Source organism: Callorhinchus milii, unplaced genomic scaffold (genome assembly GCF_018977255.1).
Source record: "Callorhinchus milii isolate IMCB2004 unplaced genomic scaffold, IMCB_Cmil_1.0 Scaffold3, whole genome shotgun sequence".
Classification (NCBI taxonomy): domain Eukaryota; kingdom Metazoa; phylum Chordata; class Chondrichthyes; order Chimaeriformes; family Callorhinchidae; genus Callorhinchus; species Callorhinchus milii.
The window spans coordinates 70,675,671-70,693,628 of record NW_024704744.1 but is presented as its reverse complement, the minus strand read 5'-3'; the positions used below and the strand labels follow the sequence as shown (position 1 = coordinate 70,693,628).

At 39.1% G+C, this 17,958-nt stretch overlaps 1 protein-coding gene across 2 annotated transcripts in view; it reads right to left on the bottom strand.

The window, feature by feature from the left end:
- Positions 1 to 17,958, bottom strand: part of ccdc170 (coiled-coil domain containing 170) — a 40,086-nt gene that overhangs the window by 21,370 nt on the left and 758 nt on the right. The window contains exons 2-8 of one of the 2 annotated variants that reach the window (XM_042333465.1): positions 17,727 to 17,803; positions 17,266 to 17,293; positions 13,059 to 13,187; positions 9,981 to 10,237; positions 9,370 to 9,514; positions 6,578 to 6,763; positions 5,024 to 5,341 (exon numbers count right to left, since the gene is read on the bottom strand). In XM_042333465.1, coding sequence (XP_042189399.1) covers positions 5,024 to 5,341; positions 6,578 to 6,763; positions 9,370 to 9,514; positions 9,981 to 10,237; positions 13,059 to 13,187; positions 17,266 to 17,293; positions 17,727 to 17,803 — 1,140 coding nt within the window. The remainder of the gene's footprint in view (positions 1 to 5,023; positions 5,342 to 6,577; positions 6,764 to 9,369; positions 9,515 to 9,980; positions 10,238 to 13,058; positions 13,188 to 17,265; positions 17,294 to 17,726; positions 17,804 to 17,958) is intronic. The other variant, XM_042333466.1, reaches the window with a different exon arrangement.

The window sequence follows — 17,958 nt, the reverse complement described above, 5'->3', positions numbered from 1 at the left end:
AAGCACAATTTATACTATACCACCTTGTAGTTAAATGTAGTTTACTTACTCCACATGCCCAATAATAATCCCTCCAAAAAACAAAAATAAATTAGTTATTTTCAATCCACGACTGTTTGTGGGACACTACTGTGCCCAATTGGCTGCTGCGTTTCGCCTACTATTATATGGTCAATTCACTTTATAGTCTATTCTGTGAAGTGCTTTGAGATGTCGAGAACATGTGAAAAGTGCTATATCAAATGCAAGGATTATTATTATTATTGTTATAAATGCATTACTTTGAGTAAAGCACAGATTTACTACTTTAGGCATTACTGCTCTGCACTGTTAATCAACAGTGAGGGAGAAATTCCATCTGGATATAGATTTACTCTATTTATATAGCATTTCAGATCTGGAAATTGTGATGCTAGAAATTGCCAATTCTTAAATCCAATCTTTATTCTGAAGTTGGATGTCTGTAAGGGCTTTTAAGAACTACAGAAAACCGGCTTCAAAGTTAAGACTGAATTTGCCAAATTCTGCACTCTCTGAAACACTTTAAGAAAGGAGTAAATCTAGTCCTAAATGGAATTCCTCCCTTGGTATTCAAAGAACGCACCCTTAATACCACAGTAGCACTGGTAGAATTGAAGATAGGCACGTCAAGAATGTAAGTTGAGCCCTTCAGTCAGCTTGTTATCATTGAGTACATTGTACAGTACAGGCTGAGCCTAGTATTACTATTTAATCATGTTTGTAACTGTATTTATGTGCAAACCTATCGCTAAATTTCCAATACACTTTCAATTCATTTTCTGTCATTCTTTGAGAAATGCCTAACATATTTCAGACAGTTTGAAACAATCATAAACTTAGCGATTGTTTTATTACAAAGAAAGCTGGATTGAAAGCAAGAATTCCCTATTTCTGTTGACAAAGTGAAGTGGATCATTGTGTAATATCGCTCACATGTTACAGCACTTTATCAATCATGCCTGTTTCACTTTTGTAACCAGTGGACACAAATCTAAGATAACGACTAGGAATTTAAAAGAGAATTTAGGAGGAACTACTTTACGCAGAGGGTAGTGAAATTGTGGAACTTGCTGCCTAAAGCGTCAGTTGAACCAGATAGTATAGATGCATTCAAGAGGAAGCAAAACCTTGAATTGAGGGAGAGGGGAATAGAGGGTATGTGATTGCAATAACAAACCTGTACCGGCTCATAGAGCAACAAAATTGCTTCAATCCCATCTCTCTGCCTCATTCCCATACCCTTTCAAGGCCCTCTATTTCATATATCTATCTACTTCCCTCTTGGAAGCTACAATGGATTCCACCTTCACCGCCCAAATGGACAGCATGTTTTCACAGTTGATAACAAACTGGAATGCATAGGATTCAGACAATCTGATCACTGTATTTTCAAATACAGTAACATCTATGTTACATTATGTCAAATAATTTTATGTAATATGAATGCAAATCTTTCAGAGGAAATGTAGTTCAATATAAATGTGGGTTTGACAACTGAGCTAGGCTGACCTCTTATTTTAATTGTAAGGAGTCATGTAACATAGAAAATCAGAGATATGCCTTTCTACTTAAGGATGGCTTTAACCAGAATTTGATGACTTTGCTTACTGGTTACTGGGTATGAAATGACAAACTAACCAACATCGGTTTTCCAGCTTGGAAGCCTCTCAGCATATGTTTCTGACATAAGAATACTTTACTTCACTTATAAAATGTTACACCTCTCGTTCTGCACTGAAATAAGTACTCTTTTTGCAGGAAGGCAAAAGTGAACTATGAAATTCCTGAAAATCGAGCAAATCTGTATAGTGTATCAATGAATAATGTAGAAAGATATATGTTGTCAATAAATCAGTCACACCAACACGACATAGATTATCATGAAACATAAAAAAATTTTTGAAAAAGAAACATCCCAAATCCAGATGCACAGACACATACTATTCCATAAAGTTGGAGGCGGAGCAGAAAGACAGTTTGTGGAGTATAATGATAACATCTATAAAGGAGTAATCTGATTTAATTAAGTGTATGCCATGTCATAGTCATACCTAACTCTCATATAGTAGTAACTTACACAAAGGGCGCTTTGAGATCCAGGCAACAGCTCAGCCAAACTGCTCCATTAGCAGTCAGATAACCCCATGAGGTACATGAAATTTGGCATAGTTCAGAAGCAGCAGCTGCTGTGGGCAGTCAAGAGGATAATGTGGTTCTTCAGCTAAAAACAAAATCCCCTTTGGGTCTCTTCACAGATCTGAAACTATGAGAAGACCCGGAGTAAGAAGGATCTGGCATCAGAATTCTCCTTCCTATTAGATTTGTTCCTTAACCATAAGCACACAGGCAGATTTTGATACTTTGTGTTGCAGTATGCCACTAAGCTTTAAGATTCAGGGCTCTCCTGATGACCACATCACTAAGTCATACAGACTAGAAGTGCATGAGTTTTCCACCCTATGTTGTTAGCAGAACTCAGCCAAGGCAGCAATTGGGAAATTACAATTGACCTCTGCACCCCTGAACTAGAGAGAAGCAAAATCAGTTTCTATATTACAGAAAAAAAGGTTAATTTTGTTTTTGACATATATTATTATTGGATACCAAAGTCCAAACTACACCAGACAGAAGGGATTCCGCTTCAGATGCGGATACAGAGGCGAAATGACACAGAGTTAAATAGGCCAAATCCTAGAGTCTTAATTTTGAAGGCAGTTTTCTACACATTCTATTAAGAACTGAACAAAGAATCTATAAATGAGTCTATTCCCATCTTTCGGATGAGATGTTCAGCCTGCTCAGGTGGATGTTAAAGATTCCATACTGATATTCAAAAAGAGAAGGGAGTTTCTCGCACGTCCTGGCCAAAAATGCCCTAAATAAAATTGATCACTCACTCATGGCAATTTTGTGTGATATTGCTGCCTGCAAATTGGCTATTGCATTCATCAATCACTACACTTTACAATAAATCTTGTGAAGTACTCTAAGATGTTTCAGCGATAGGGGTTGCATCAAATGCAAAGATTATTATTTACTGTATTGTTATTATATGGCAGACCATCACTGGATAAATATATCTTGTAGGTGTTCTGGGTGTAACCTCTATTTATTGATATCACCTCACTTAAAACTAAGCAGGGTTATTCTGCTTCAGGCACGCCTTATAGCATATTGGTTGATGGGAGTTAAGCATTAATTCTCTTCCGTTCAGATTTTTTGCCCCACATTTTCACCCTTGTGCTCTTATGAATAATTCCAAATTTGTTAAAGGCTAATTTCATTTTATGATGGGAAAATACAATATTCCTAAAAATATAATATTTCTTAATTACCGCTGTTCCTGCATTAAGGGACACTTTATTGACTGAACATAAAAACATGTCCTTAAACCTGACTTCACAACAAACACATTTGTGACTGAATGCTCCCCCACCTCCAGGAGAATGGATTTACTCAGTCTCTGAAGAATCAAGAAATTAGAGACATTTTTTTCAAGCACATGAGGATTGGGGCCTTTTATTCTTTGCTGTGGAAGCAGCAATTCAACCCTGCTTCATCAGATACAGCCTTATTATTAAGGAAAATTGAAAGGCTGCTTCCACAGCATTCTCTCTATCTCACACTTGCAAATCTTTCATTGTTGGTCTATGATTTTCTCCGCAAACTCAACCCTCAATTTACTTGACTTTGTTTCTCCCTCTTCCCTTTAAAAATCTGGCCTTTTTCAATCTATTACCTGTATTTTTGTCTCTTCTTTCCCTTTTTTCTATTTTGGAAAGGAACCTAGCGAGAATAATTCTGATCACTGTCTTCCAAATGCTCCCCAATCTCTACATCATTTCAGCTTGCATAATCTGGTACAGTTTGGGCAGGAATAATCCAAACACCACTTGCTAGCCTGAAATTCTGTAGGAATTCACATATTGTTGAAGGGCGTTGCAGCACGGAAAAAACCTATAAGCCATTCTCCAACTGGTTTGCTGACAGACTGCACAATTAATTCTGATTGAAATAACTATGGTAATTCACTTATGCCCTCAAAACATAATGAAATATAAGCTTCAACATTAAATGGAGCAAAGTGTGTATCAAAGAACGTTTAGCAAGCTTGTTGCATTTGCAGAGCAACAAAAAATAAACTCGCCAAAACAAATCTTTGTCACAATGGCATCGCATGCACGTAATGTGATGAAGATTCAACAGGATTCCAATGATGTGTGTTTAGCAAATAGTTGCTTAGGAGGGAATTGGCCTTTTAATGCCCAACTAATAAAAACAAAAAATCCTTGCATTTGATAGAATGCCTTATAACATCAAAACAGCTCAAAGCACTTCAATGGATTTACTGTAAATTGTAGTGACTATGTATTTGCAGCCAAACACAGCCATGTTCCACAATATCCATGAAGTGAATGAATAAATTTTTTTAATCTAGGGAATTCTTAGCCAGGATACGGGAGAAGTCTATTCTCTTTTCGAATAGTGCCATGAGATCTTTGACATCCAATCGAACAGGCATATGCAACCTCTAATTAACATCTCATCGAAAGGAAAGCACATCTGACAATAAAGCGCTCCCTCAGTACTGCATTGGAGGGTCAACCTAGACAATGAGCTCAAATTCCTAATGTAGGGTGTAAGACCACAACCTTCTGGTTCATTTGTGAGTAATGTTGCAAGCCTGACATCATTTTGCATAAGATGAAAGATGTTAAGCTTTAATAGATACACAAAACACAAAATATTGCAGATGCTGGAAATCTGAAACAAAAACAGAGAGAGCTGGGAAAACTCAGCAGATCAGGCAGCATCTACGGAGAAAGGAAAGTGAGTCAACATTTCGGGTCCACGACCCTTCATCAGAACTTTAACAGATGACAGCCGGACTTAAGTACTGTTGTAAAATTTACGATGTTCGTGAACCCATTTCTTGCATTAAATAGCACAGGAAAGGGTGTGGATTGATGTGTATTGTCTATTGCTTATAGAAACCACTTACCCAATTCTTATTTTCCTCACGATCACAAATGTCTCGAATTCTTTCCTTCACAGCTTCTTCAGTGGGCTGAACCACCACACAGCCACTGCTGAGCAGGGATGCAAGCTGTTCTTTGAATGCCTCCAGCTGGCTTTGAGCTGCTTTGGCCTCATGCAGATATGGCTGCAAACGTCCGACTAGCTCGTCGGAATGCTTTTTCCAGTTTGCTATCTCCAATGTAGAGGCTTTACAGACTCGTTGGCTTGCTTCAAGTCTGTCCTGCAGGATTTGGGTTTCTCTTTCTAGGTGGTGCTTAGCTTCCAATACTTTGTTCAAATCCTGAAAAATTATAAACAAAAAAATGGAGGCATACGAATAAAAAGTAAAATATATGCAGTACCCACTATTTGTAACGTATGTGTAACTTATAAAATAAATCCTTGTATTTCACAGCAGAACGTCTCAAAACGCTTCACAGATTATAGTCACTATAGTGATGTAGGGTAGTGATTGTGTATTTTTTAGGCAAACAGGACTGATTTTATACAAAAGAGACTTTATACTTTTCATCTTGCAATATGGAAAACAATCACAGTTATTGTAATTAATATAGTTCAGTGTTTGTAATATCATTTCAAAGCATTAACCATAGGGATGCAATTGCCTTCATGGTCGGATGGCAAATGCCTCCAGCTATACAGGCAGAATCCCAGGTGCAATCCTTGTGCTCAGTTAACCAATTTCAGCAGGAGTAGCTACTAGGGATACGACACTTGACTTCAATATCCTCAGGCTAAGGAGGAAGAATATCCTTCATTCTGTCTGATGCCTGATTGTTTTCCAGCAATTCATACTGTGAGAATGTGCCCTTGAGTTTGAGTGTGTGTGAGAGTGTATGTATAAAATAGAGGACGCTCATAAAATGGTGCACTAGCTTTACAAGCTGAATGGCCTCCTGTTCCTATACACTCTTATCTTGTAGTACAGCTTATTGGGTCTGTAGGTACTGTAGGTAAAATGTATAGCTAAAATTTATGCCATCTAATAGATATGTTCGCCTACAAAATACAAAGTCACTAATCTCTATAGTAAATCCTGCAATGCGCTTTAAGAAGTCCTCCTATGTGAAAGGCACTGTATCAAATGCAGGGTGATTATTATTATTAATTCTTAACATTATTACTAATGAGGCAATGGGTTAATTATTAGTAGCTTTTCTCCATCCAGTGACTTTTGGGGTTTACTTTGTTTCCTGTTCTTAAATGGATTGGATTAATATAATTCCTACGTTCAGCATAAGGCACATCATCCATAACCTGCTCATTATCTACTATGCTTATTTCAAAATGCTTACATTAAAGAGAAAGGAGTGTCTGTACAATAAAATCAAACAGACTAAAAGTTAGAAATGGAAACAGAAACGAGACTGCTATATGTTCCTGATTATGTAATAACGCATATTATAGGCCTAAACAAAGAATTTCTTTAGCATTTTAATAATGCTTCTTATTAAAGAGAAAAGAGAAAGGTTATTTTGTTAGAGGGGAATATGATCTTGTTACAGGCCCTTTGTACCTTATGAAGGGTCTCCATTTTCTGCAAATAGGAAGCAGCAGTTTTCTGCTCCCTTCCCACCTCAGATACTAGTCTCATGATAGTTTCTCGGCTTGCTTTTGACTCCACATCATGGTTTCCGATTGTCTCCTCCAAATTGGTGATCTGACAATTTTTTCTGGTGTTTTCTTTGTACAGCTCTTCAACCTAAGAAGGGAACATATGAGAAGAAGCGCATACTCCTTTGTACCATACAAAGTCAGGAGACAATTCTCTTGGCAATGTCAGCAGCAGGCTTAAGCAATCAGATCAAGAGAGGAGATACAGTCAAGTTTCCAAAACTGTGCACGTTTCGGTCTGTGATAGTCAGAGTTATCTCCATATGTAACATCAAATAATTTTAGAATGGAGTTGATGAGGTCTTTGGCTGTATTCATCATTAGTATTAACATCATGCGCTGTTAAGGTCCCAAGATCTAAAGCTTCAAAATCCAGCAAACCCTTATTTTTTTCGAACTAGGTGAGCTTCAATGCTTAACAACAACAACATTACATTTGTAAAGCGCCTTTCATGTCGGGAGGACGTTCCAAAGGTGTTGGATAGTGTACAGCATTTCAGACCCGAGTTGGGGTCAGGGGGGGAGAAGTGAGGGGAGGGGAAGAGGGGTGGCTGATGGCATGGTCGAAGAGGAGGGTCTTGAGGTGGGACTTGAAGGAGGCTAAGGAGGGGGCGAGGCGGAGTGATTGGGGGGTGGAATTCCAGAGGTTGGGGGCAGAGTGGCTGAAGCCTCTCCCATCAATGGTGGGGTGGGTGGATCAGGGGACGTGAAGCAGGCCAGAGCCGGCTGAGCGGAGGGAACGAGCAGGTTGGTAGGGGTTTAGGAGGTCGCAGAGGTAGGGTGGGGCGAGGCCATGGAGGGCTAAGTGCAACAAAATAAAAAACAAAAGCTTTAGGGTTCACATAATATGCTGTGGATCAAGAAAAATTCAGCAAAATCTATTGGAAAGGTTTGTTCTATATCTACAGATTGGTAAACAATAGGGTGAAATTCTGAAATGAAAGCAACATTTCCGATCTTGAGGATATACATTTAAATCCCATTCTAAGCATAAGATGACAAGACATCTAAGTACGGACCAGTGGAATTTCATTCTCTATGTCTATTATAATTTGATATCAACATCTATATCATCTATATCTATATGCATTGCAATCTAAATATAATTTCCAAAAAAACAGTAAAAATAACAGAGCAAAGATACTTCCTAAGATAACTAAACCAAAGAATGATCTAAAATTGCTGCATGTGTTAATTTTATGTTGTAGACAGGCTGACGTATTGACAACAACAAAGGTATGATCAAGGGACCATTCAGAAGGCAGTGAAAGACTTCCGGAAGTAAACAGCACATGGAATTATTTATAAGAGATGGCTTTTGCTTGTTTTTGCTTTTGCTTAATTATTTATTAGGATCTAGAACTTGGTTTTGGTGGGCAGAATTCTGCTCATTGGAATTTAGTTAAGCGATATTTGAGGGACTAATATATCATGTTTAAACAGATATGTTTATATTAATAAATATATCATGAATGTCATTCTTTGTACGTCAATATCCAGATAACTCTTGTAACATATTTCTATTAGAGTCACCCTGGCTCAGATGATAGCACTTTCTCTGAGTCAAAAGTTTATGGGCTTAAGACCCATATCAGGACTTTGAGCTCACAGTCTAGGCTGACACTCCAATACAGTGCCGTATTCTTGAAGATGCCGAGCTTCAATAAGACATTAAACCTGCCTTTCACGTCCCCTTTTTACTGCACTGCAACTGTGCATTCACTTTACAGTACACTTTACTGTGAAACGCTTTGAGACGTCTAGAAGACTTGATAAGGTGCCATATCAAAATGCAAAAACTATTATTATTATTTATTCACTATTAAATAAGAATGTTCTCCAAATGTGGTTCAAACTGAGAGCAGGGCTGGATTCTATCAAGATGCGGGGAGGTCTTTGAGGCATTCGAAACAATCTCTTTTAAAATATTTTTGGCACCCTATTAACGATAGGATTGTGTATTCAAATATTGGAGATGTTTAAAGATGTTATAGAAATCGTTTTAGCTAACGAATTACTAATCCTGTCCCCACTCAAAGAAATTGTTTTTTGGGTGGATTAAAAGACACCTAATTGCTGATAAAACCTTTAGCTCATTTTTCTTGTTCCAAATTAATATCAAAATCTCTGAGTCCCAAGTGACTGAGACTGTTCCAAACGTTTGATCTCATGTTCCAAACTATAATGACATACTGCTGGGAAGTATTGTGATCGGAGGCTCAGGATACAATCAGTCTTCAGAAAGAATGCTTTAATAACCTGCCAAAGTGTAGATGTTAAGAGTTTTACTTTTGTCCTTGTTCTGTAGAAATGTCATTGTCTGCTTCTTTCTGGAACAGATACATTTGTGCAATCATGTCGCTATGATGCTTTATGATGCTAAAGAAAAGGTAAATGATGTCCTGCCAAAATAGTGAAAGATTATTCCACTGGTTGGGAAATCAGTAACAATGGGCATAATTTGGATTATCACTGGGAAAATTAAGGAGGGATATTAGAAAAATTGTTTTCATGCAGAACCTTATCTAGAAAATCGATCAATTTTGCCACAAATCACAATTGTACATATGTTCACTTACAAGGAATTGATAAAGTATTTGAAAAGGAACAATGTAGAAAGGTATTGAGATTGTTTAGACTAGATATCATATTTGATGGACTGAATGTTCTCCTGTGTTCTAATTTCTAAATTACCTGTACCACAAGGAAATCCAGAGGGTCATCTACTCCATTACAATCCACATTAATCCTGTTGGTGAGTTTCAGCAGAAAATCTTCATATTCTTTCCGTTTTCTGAAAGCTTCCTGTTTGGCTTCATCACACTCAGTTAAGTATTTCCTGACAGGTAAAATGTGAAGGTATCCATGATTATTGATTATTTTTCTTTATTCACAACATAATTTATACTTTTTTTAAAAATCTTATGTTTTACAATAGTTTAACTGTTTCCCTCAGATGCTAAGCTTTGAGCAGGAATGTCTGGCTAGATTGTGAGTTCAAAGTCCACACGTGGATATTTTGTTGAAGAAGCAAGAGCGCTACCAACTGAGCCAACCTGAACTTATAGTGACTGGATTTTCACACAGTTATAAAAGAGACAACAGATGTGAAGGGGTTAATTCCCCAATCATCCATGAATTTACCAACCTCAGCAATACGTTTGGTCTGTAAATCTACTGTCCTCAGTAGGGAAACTTCAATCCCATTATTAACGCACACTTCCAAAGCCAGGAAATTTGCCAACCTGTGGAGAACCCTCTCAGCTATATCCCTCTACTCACCTGGGATTTCGTAGTAGTATTACCTCAATTTAGTCTCTAATTCCATATTATTTTTCTGGAGTTCCCGTTTTTCTTTTTGTAAGGTTTGAACAGTTACTTCTGCGAGTGCCTTTGATGTGACAAGCTCTCCAGATTCATTCTCTCTTTCTTGGATCCTTTCCCTCAGGCAACTGATAAGAAAACCCTGCCTTGCATTGTTTTCCTTGTAGCTTTGAACTTCGGCCTTCAGCTCCTGGATATAGGTTTCGCTGGTTGCATGTCGGCTGCAGATATCTGTAAGCTGTGACAAGGCAATTACAGTGGTTATATTACTGTCAATTACTCTTTACTCAAATATGCTTCTAGAAAAGTAAAGCTATTAAGTTTGCAATTTTATCTGATCCAAAATAATACAATTCAAAACAATCACCATTCTGGAATTTATTGTATTCATAACTAATAAATCATGAAAATGTCCTAGATTTTAGAAATATATTGAGTACTGATGAAGCTCTCCTGAACAGAATTAGAAATATCTGTTAAGTGTGGTGCTGCCCAGTCAACTGAATCTACGAAGTAGAATGAAGTAGACTTGGAGTTACTTCAGAACAATACAATAATTTATGTAGCGCCTTTAATGTCGGAAGGATGGCTCATAGGACTTCACACAGCTGACTGAAGCCCAAGCAGAGTGGGCGGGGGGAAGCTGAGGAGGGGAAAGGTGACTGACAGATAGGTTTTAAGGGGAGAGAGCTGAAGGAGGAGAGGGAGGGACAGGTAGCGGGTCTGTCCCTGGAGTTTCAGGGTAGTTGAAAACCTGTAGAGCTTGGAGAGCCAGCAGCGAACACAAAGCAGGTCGATGCTTGCTGAGCAGAGGGATTGACCGTGGCAGTAGGATCACAAGAGGTCGCAGAGGTAAGGTGGTGGTGAGGCCGTTTGAATGTGTTTACATTCAAGTATTCTTAATTCAATACACTCTCAGATACATCAGCCAGCAGAGCCAAGCAAGGCTCATGGAAATTAGTGCAGGAGAGGACACGGACTGTAGAACTCTGGATGGTCTGTAATTTATAGGGAAGAAATGGGGAGTCTGGTGAGCGTGGCATTTGAATAATTGAGCCTGGAGGTGATGAAGATGTAGATGAGGGAGTCAGCAGTGGGGGAGTCAGGCTGGTTCAAAGTAGGTTAGTCTAACTCAAGCACATTTCAAAGTCGCAGTTAGTACCACTCTGTAATCAGCGAACAGAAGGTGGATAGAGTGACAGCTCTTAATATCTTTTAAAATGCGTAACTTTTTTTAAAAAACAAGACTTGAGTTCGGAATGCAAGTCTGAAAGTCAGAATAGTCTAGTTGGTTACTGTTGTATTCATATTTGTTATACTCTCCCACAAAATATACAGTCACTACACTTTACAGTATACTCTGTGAAGCGCTTTGAGACATCTCCAAGACATGATAAAGCGCTATATCAAATGCAAGAATTATTATTAGTAGTATTTAGTATTATTATTCATAGTCCCTTAATGCTGCCCCCTGACAGGAGCTCACTGGATTAGAGCAGAGAAAACCAGCCAGTGTTCCTACTCCTGAACTCTGTTACAGCACTTTCTACTGGTTCAGCAGATTGAATTTTACAGACCAGGAGTCAGGCCAGTGTGCATGTGTGGCAATCGGGTGGGGAGAGAAAAAGCTTGGCTCTGACACCTTCTACTGCACCTGCTGACACTCACTGCCAAGGCTCACACATGAATAATGCCTACTTGGTGGTGCACCAGAGAGCAGTCAGCAACTCTGGAACTGAACCTCAGGAAGAGAAGGCCGGACCAAGAGCAGAAAGGCAAATGCCAGGGGCGAAAAAATAAGAAATATAATTGGACACACAAAAACAAAGTTAAATATTTGTGGTGGGCCCCTGAATACCACCATAACTGAAAGGAGGAAAAAAATCCATAGAAATAATCATAATAATCCTTGCATTTAATACAGCGCCTTATCAAGTCGTTGACGCATCTCAAAGCGTTCCATAGAATACATCGTAAAATGGATTGACTGTGTATAAATATAGACTGTGCAGCACCGAAACATGACATTTGTTCCAACTGGTCCATGCCAGTGTTTATACTTCACATGACCCTCCACTCCTCATCCCCTCCCACCTTCCTGCCATACCCACTGTTATGGAGTCCTGTAGCTTAATAGTTAGAGCACTCGTATCGCAAGCGAGAGAACCTAGGTTTGATTACCGGCAGAGCGAAACGTTAGGCAAGTTTTGCTTATGCCATACGCCTGTTTACCTAGCAGTAAGTAGGAACCCGGTTGTTAGTTGATTGGCGGATTGCTTTTCCAGGGATAATAATCCCTTCAAAACAAAAATATTTTTTTTTAAATAAAAATAATTTGTCACTAAATCCACGACTATTTGTGGGACACTGCTGTGCGCAATCGGCTGCCTCGTTTCCCCCACAAGACATACAGTCAATTCACTTTACAGTATATTCTGTGAAGCGCTTTGAGACGTTTCAAAGACGTGATAAGACGCTATATTAAATGGAAGGATTATTTATTATTATGTATGTAAATTATGGTCATCGCCAAATTAAATACAAATTTTAGCCAAATAAAAACTGTTTGTTCTTGCATTTCATTATTCTAACCTTTAACAAAGTGCAATTTGTGTCAACTAATGCATTACTTTTGTCTAACCTGTCATGAGCAGAAACAGAGTAAATTAAGAGAAAGTGAAAATGTGTTTTTAATTTTGTTGGTGACATACAAACAGGATACAGTTTGAGCCAAATGCAAGAGGGACAGATGTCTGCCTCACAGTGTTGTGTTGCAATTGAATTAGCTGGATAGATTCATTTCCTGCCATCAGATTTCCAGTTTGTTCCTGTACTTTTTTTCAGACAAATATACTGCCTTAAAGATGACTCAGTGAGCATCACCACAGCTGATTCAGTGTTCCATGTAAGCACCACACCATGAGTTCTCTTTACCAACTCCATCAGGCGCCTCAGCATCTCTTGTCAATGCTGTACATAGTGATGCCATACTTCTTGCAGGTACCATAGTACCATACTAGGATCTCTCCTTTATGGAGCTACTTGGTATGCTCACTTACCTCAGTCTGGGCATTTTTATACTTGACCTGCATTGCAGCCAGTTCACCACGAGCATTTTCGGCTGCAGTACGATAATGGTTCAGCTGCTCACGTGGAACTGGAATTTCCGGCAGCGACTCATAAGTTCCCTAAAGGATGAATATAAATTAATTTTAAATGTGATGTACAAGATCGTCTTTGCAATAGTACCTACTTCTCAGAATTAGTACACAAATGTAATATGTTGAGGTACACTCTCTCCAAATACATTAATAATAATCCTTGCATTTGATGTAGTGCCTATGTCATGCCGCCTCAAAATGCTTCACAGGGAATGTTTATGCCCCTAATCTCTGGAACTCCCTCCCTCTATCCCTCTTTCTTGCCCCGCCTATATGTTTTTAATTCCTACAACTAAAACCTATCTCTTTAATAGTGCTTATAGTTGCCTACCCTTTGCCCTCTCTCCCTTATAAAGCCTCCTAAGACATTACCCCACGTGAAAGGCTCTATATAAATACAAGTTATTGTTCGTGTAAACTGTAGTAACTGTTTGTCTGTTTTAGGTAAACACAACAGTTTCAAACGCAAGGATTATTATTATTTATTATTATTATTGAGTCGTTCCTCATAGCTGATTCCTCCAACACTGGGGGATCAACTATGTTGCTCTCCACTACAGTGCCTCAAGGGCCTGAGCAGCAACCTTATGTGACACCAACTGGAGCCAATGCAATTCTACAGACATGGCTGAACCAAACACTGTACAACTTGAACATATTTTCTGGGCTTCTGATTTGAACTAATTCAGTAACAGAGCCTGGCACCTAGCTTGACTTATTTACCGCCTGCTGTCTCACGCTCTCTTGATTTGGTGAGGAACGAATTAACTATCACCTCTAGTTCTCTTCCAGCTTCCCTCTTGGCGAGTTCTACCTTGCTCATGAAGTACATATGTCTCCTATTTTTACATGCTATATGGAGCAAAATGTTTTGCATTATCTGTATTCAATTTCATTTGCCAGTGATCAGCCTTGATGTATACCCAGTGAAGCTGTTTAAGTAAAATCTTGGCTGCCTCCTCTGATTGCACAACAACCCTCCCCTCCCCCTAGCTTGGTCCCATCTGAAAATGTAATGCAAATCTAGGTCACGTATGTATATGAGGAACAGAAAGAATGCCAGCATTGGCTTCTAGGGCATCCACTCAAAGCACCCCCTCACTAACCAAGATCCTCTTGCAGCTGCTACCTGCTTTCCTCCCTCCAGTACTAATCCATGTGCAGCTTTCACCTTTAGTGCACACTGACCATAGTTTGTAACGGAGTCTCTCGTGTGGTGCTTTATCAAAGGTTGAGGTAGAGTCCATACTCACAATAGATGTACATGTCGCTGCCAAATCACCAACAATTCTCTGCCAAAGCGAAATATAATTGCAGCACAGAATAATTGTTTCTTAAATAGTTGAAAACTATGCAAATGTTGCTTTGTCGTGGTTACAATCAATAAACAAAGTACTGTACTGTATAGTGTTCACATGAAAATTCATGGCAAGGGTGTCACAGATTATTTATTCACCCTGAAAGGTTTGTGGTTTATGTAAATAATTGTATGTAATGTTTACCATTTACTTGGTTGCCACTTCAAATAACTTCTAGTAAGGATGGTCATGTTACTCAGCCTGATTCACAAAGGCTAAGCTTCAAACATAAGCCTGTCGCTAAGCATGAATATTAAGCCACAAGCTGAACCAATGGAAGTTTGTTCACATACAATACAGCTCAACAATGAGCCGCACTTGTGCCCTGAGGCAACACCAGCAGGTGGTAACACCCTTTTGGTTAAAACTACATGAAACTAATGAGTATCAAATGATACAATGGATGCAAAAAACATCTTTCTCTCTCCCTTCCCAGAATAATGAATGTGTAAGAACAGAATCCTAGCAAAACAAAAATGGGCATAGTGGCGTTGGATTATTATTTTGGTCAGCCATGTGTTTGACACATGCGGAATCCCATTACCATGCTTAAAAATATTCAAACCAAATTGAGAGCTCCATGCACTCACACATGGAAATTCCTGTGTATTGGAAGGGAATGCGCACTCTCTCCCTGGAAGGATGCATCCTGCTCACCTAATTCCATAATTCCATAGAGAATCGGGCACAGGCTGGTAAGAGCCAAGGCTTGAGGACCCCATAGTGTGGACTGGGGTACTGCTGGCATTTAACAAGCTAAAACCACAGAGCTTGTCATTGAAAGCACTGCCTGGCACAACATCCACTGCTTCACCTCTAGGATCAAACTACCCATTTGGAGTTTGGCTTGCAGGGTCAGGTTACTCAGTCGTGTTCACAAAGACTAAGTTTAGATATGGTTTTGGTTAACTCATTCAAAATAAAAATGGGATAATGTGGTTCTTGTACCGCTTTAGTGAGCAGACTGAATCTGTCAGTCAGTGTACTGACACTGAGCAGTAGCAGTAATTAAATAACAACAACAACTTAGATTTATATAGCGCCCTCCAAGCCGGACGGCGTCTCAGTGCACTTCACAGTAACGGATCCCGGGACCGAGTCAGGGGGAGGTACTTGAATACAAGGATGAGGATCTTGAAATCGATCCTCTCTGGGATAGGCAGCCAGTGCAGTCTGGCAAGGACTGGGGTGATCGGGGAGCGGAGTTTAGTGTGGGTGAGAATGCGGGTGGCAGATAAATAAAAAAAGTAAGGTGAATAACCATGATGATAGAATACAAGTCCCAGGAAATGATATAATCCTTGCATATAATATAACACCTTTCACGACAGTAAGACATCTCAGAGTGCTTCGCGGGATGACAATAAAGTTGTTCATTTCAAATAAATGGAAAGAGTTGATTAGTTCCAGATCTCTTCACTTCCTGGGAATTTTAGAAATATTATATAATTATTAACAACAGCAACAAGATGACATTTGTATAACGCCTTTCACGTCGGGAGGACGTCCCAAGGCCCTGGACAGTGTACAGCATTTCAGACCCGAGCTGGGGTCAGGGGGGGAGAAGGGAGGGGAGGGGAAGGGGGGTGGCTGATGGCCTGGTCGAAGAGGAGGGTCTTGAGGCGGGACTTGAAGGAGGCTAAGGAGGGGGCAAATTGAATTAAATTGTTAATGGAGATGCAAATTGCATTTCAAGATCATTCTTCCCCTTTATGTTTTTTTTAAAATGATGGGAGCATGAGAATACACCGCCTATTGAAGGCTGCCTTCAAGTGGTGAATTCACAAATTATACTAAAACCACAAAAGCAGGTGAGAGGTTGACTCAGATTAGTAAATTTCCTTCATTATCAATTACACTTGTGAAATCGAAAATTAGCTGCATTATTGCAATACAAATATCTAGCTGCAGTAGAAATGACGCTTTTATCCCCTGAAAAATCATTCAGGTGTCAGTCTGGCTCAGCTGGTAGCACTCTCACCACGAAATCAGAAAGTAGTAGGTTCAAGGCCCACGTCAGGACTTTGAACTCATATAGTCTAGACCGACACACCAATCCAGTCCTAATTGTCAGAGGAGCCATCCTTCAGATATTGTATTAAACTGAGGACCCGTCTACGTGTTCGAGTGGATGTTAAAGACTCCATGGCACTATTCAAAAAGGGAAGCGAGTTTCTCCCAGTGTCCTGGCCAACAATCCCCTAAATAAAATTGGTCATTCACCTCTTGCCTGTTTGTGGGGCATTGCTGTGCACAAATGGCTGTACGTTCGCCTACACAATACAGTCATTATACTTTGCAGTAAATCCTGTGAAGTTCTTTGAGACATCCTCCTGATGTGAAAGGCGCTACATCAAATGTAATAATAATAATAATAATCCTTGCATTTGATATAGCGCTTTTCACGTCGGGAGGACGTCCCAAAGCACTTCACAGAATATACTGTAAAGTGAGTTGACTGTATATTTGTGGGCGAACGCGGCAGCCATTTGCGCACAGCAATGTCCCACAAACAGTCATAGATTGAAAATGACCAATTTAATTATTGTTTTGGGTTTTGGAGGGATTATTATTAGGCTCTGTGTGGAGTAAGGAAACTTGCCCAAGGTTTCGCCCTCTGCCTGGAATTGAACTGAGGTCTCTCGCTTGCAAAGCGAGTGCTCTAACCACTGAGCTACAGGACTCCACTGTAAGGATTGTTATTATTCTAATATTAGCCACATAGTAAACTTTCAACCAATACTCACTTTATGCACTTCTAATCCAGTTCTTCTTCTACAATGAAGAAGAAACATTTATGTAAATATTACTTATTCTGTTGCTGTTGAAGGTGAAATATTACTTTGTAAGTTATTCTGACAGGCACAGACTTTTCATAGGTTAATATGTGCAAATTACAGACAATACACTGTTGTTACTCAGTATCTTTTGGATTCATAATCTCAAAACTAAAATTACCAGAAGAAATAGNTTTTTTTCGCTTTTTATCAGAAATTGTGTTTGAACTGTTGTTTATGTACTTAAAAGGAAATACAATTCTCGGGGAGCATGTTCTCTTCAAAGAAAACCACTTTTGATCTAATAATAGTTTGGGGATTTCAGTTATATTGGTCAATAACCAAAGTAACCCAGTCCCATCAATCCTTAAGTAAAGAGCCTTAAATTGCAACATGATGGTGCATGTAGCATTCAATACTACGCTACTTACTTGCCAGCAATCAGAGCTGCAACTATTTCTTCTTTCTCATCATTCTGTCTTTTCGTTTCATTAAGTTGCTCTTGAAGCTGAAAGATTAAGTGATACATAAAATAATAATAAAAATAATAATCCTTGCATTTTGATATAGTGCCTCATCATATCTTCGAGATGTTTCGAAACAGTTCACAGAATATATTTCTCCGACAAAACATGCAGTCAATTCACTTTACAGCGAAGGTGT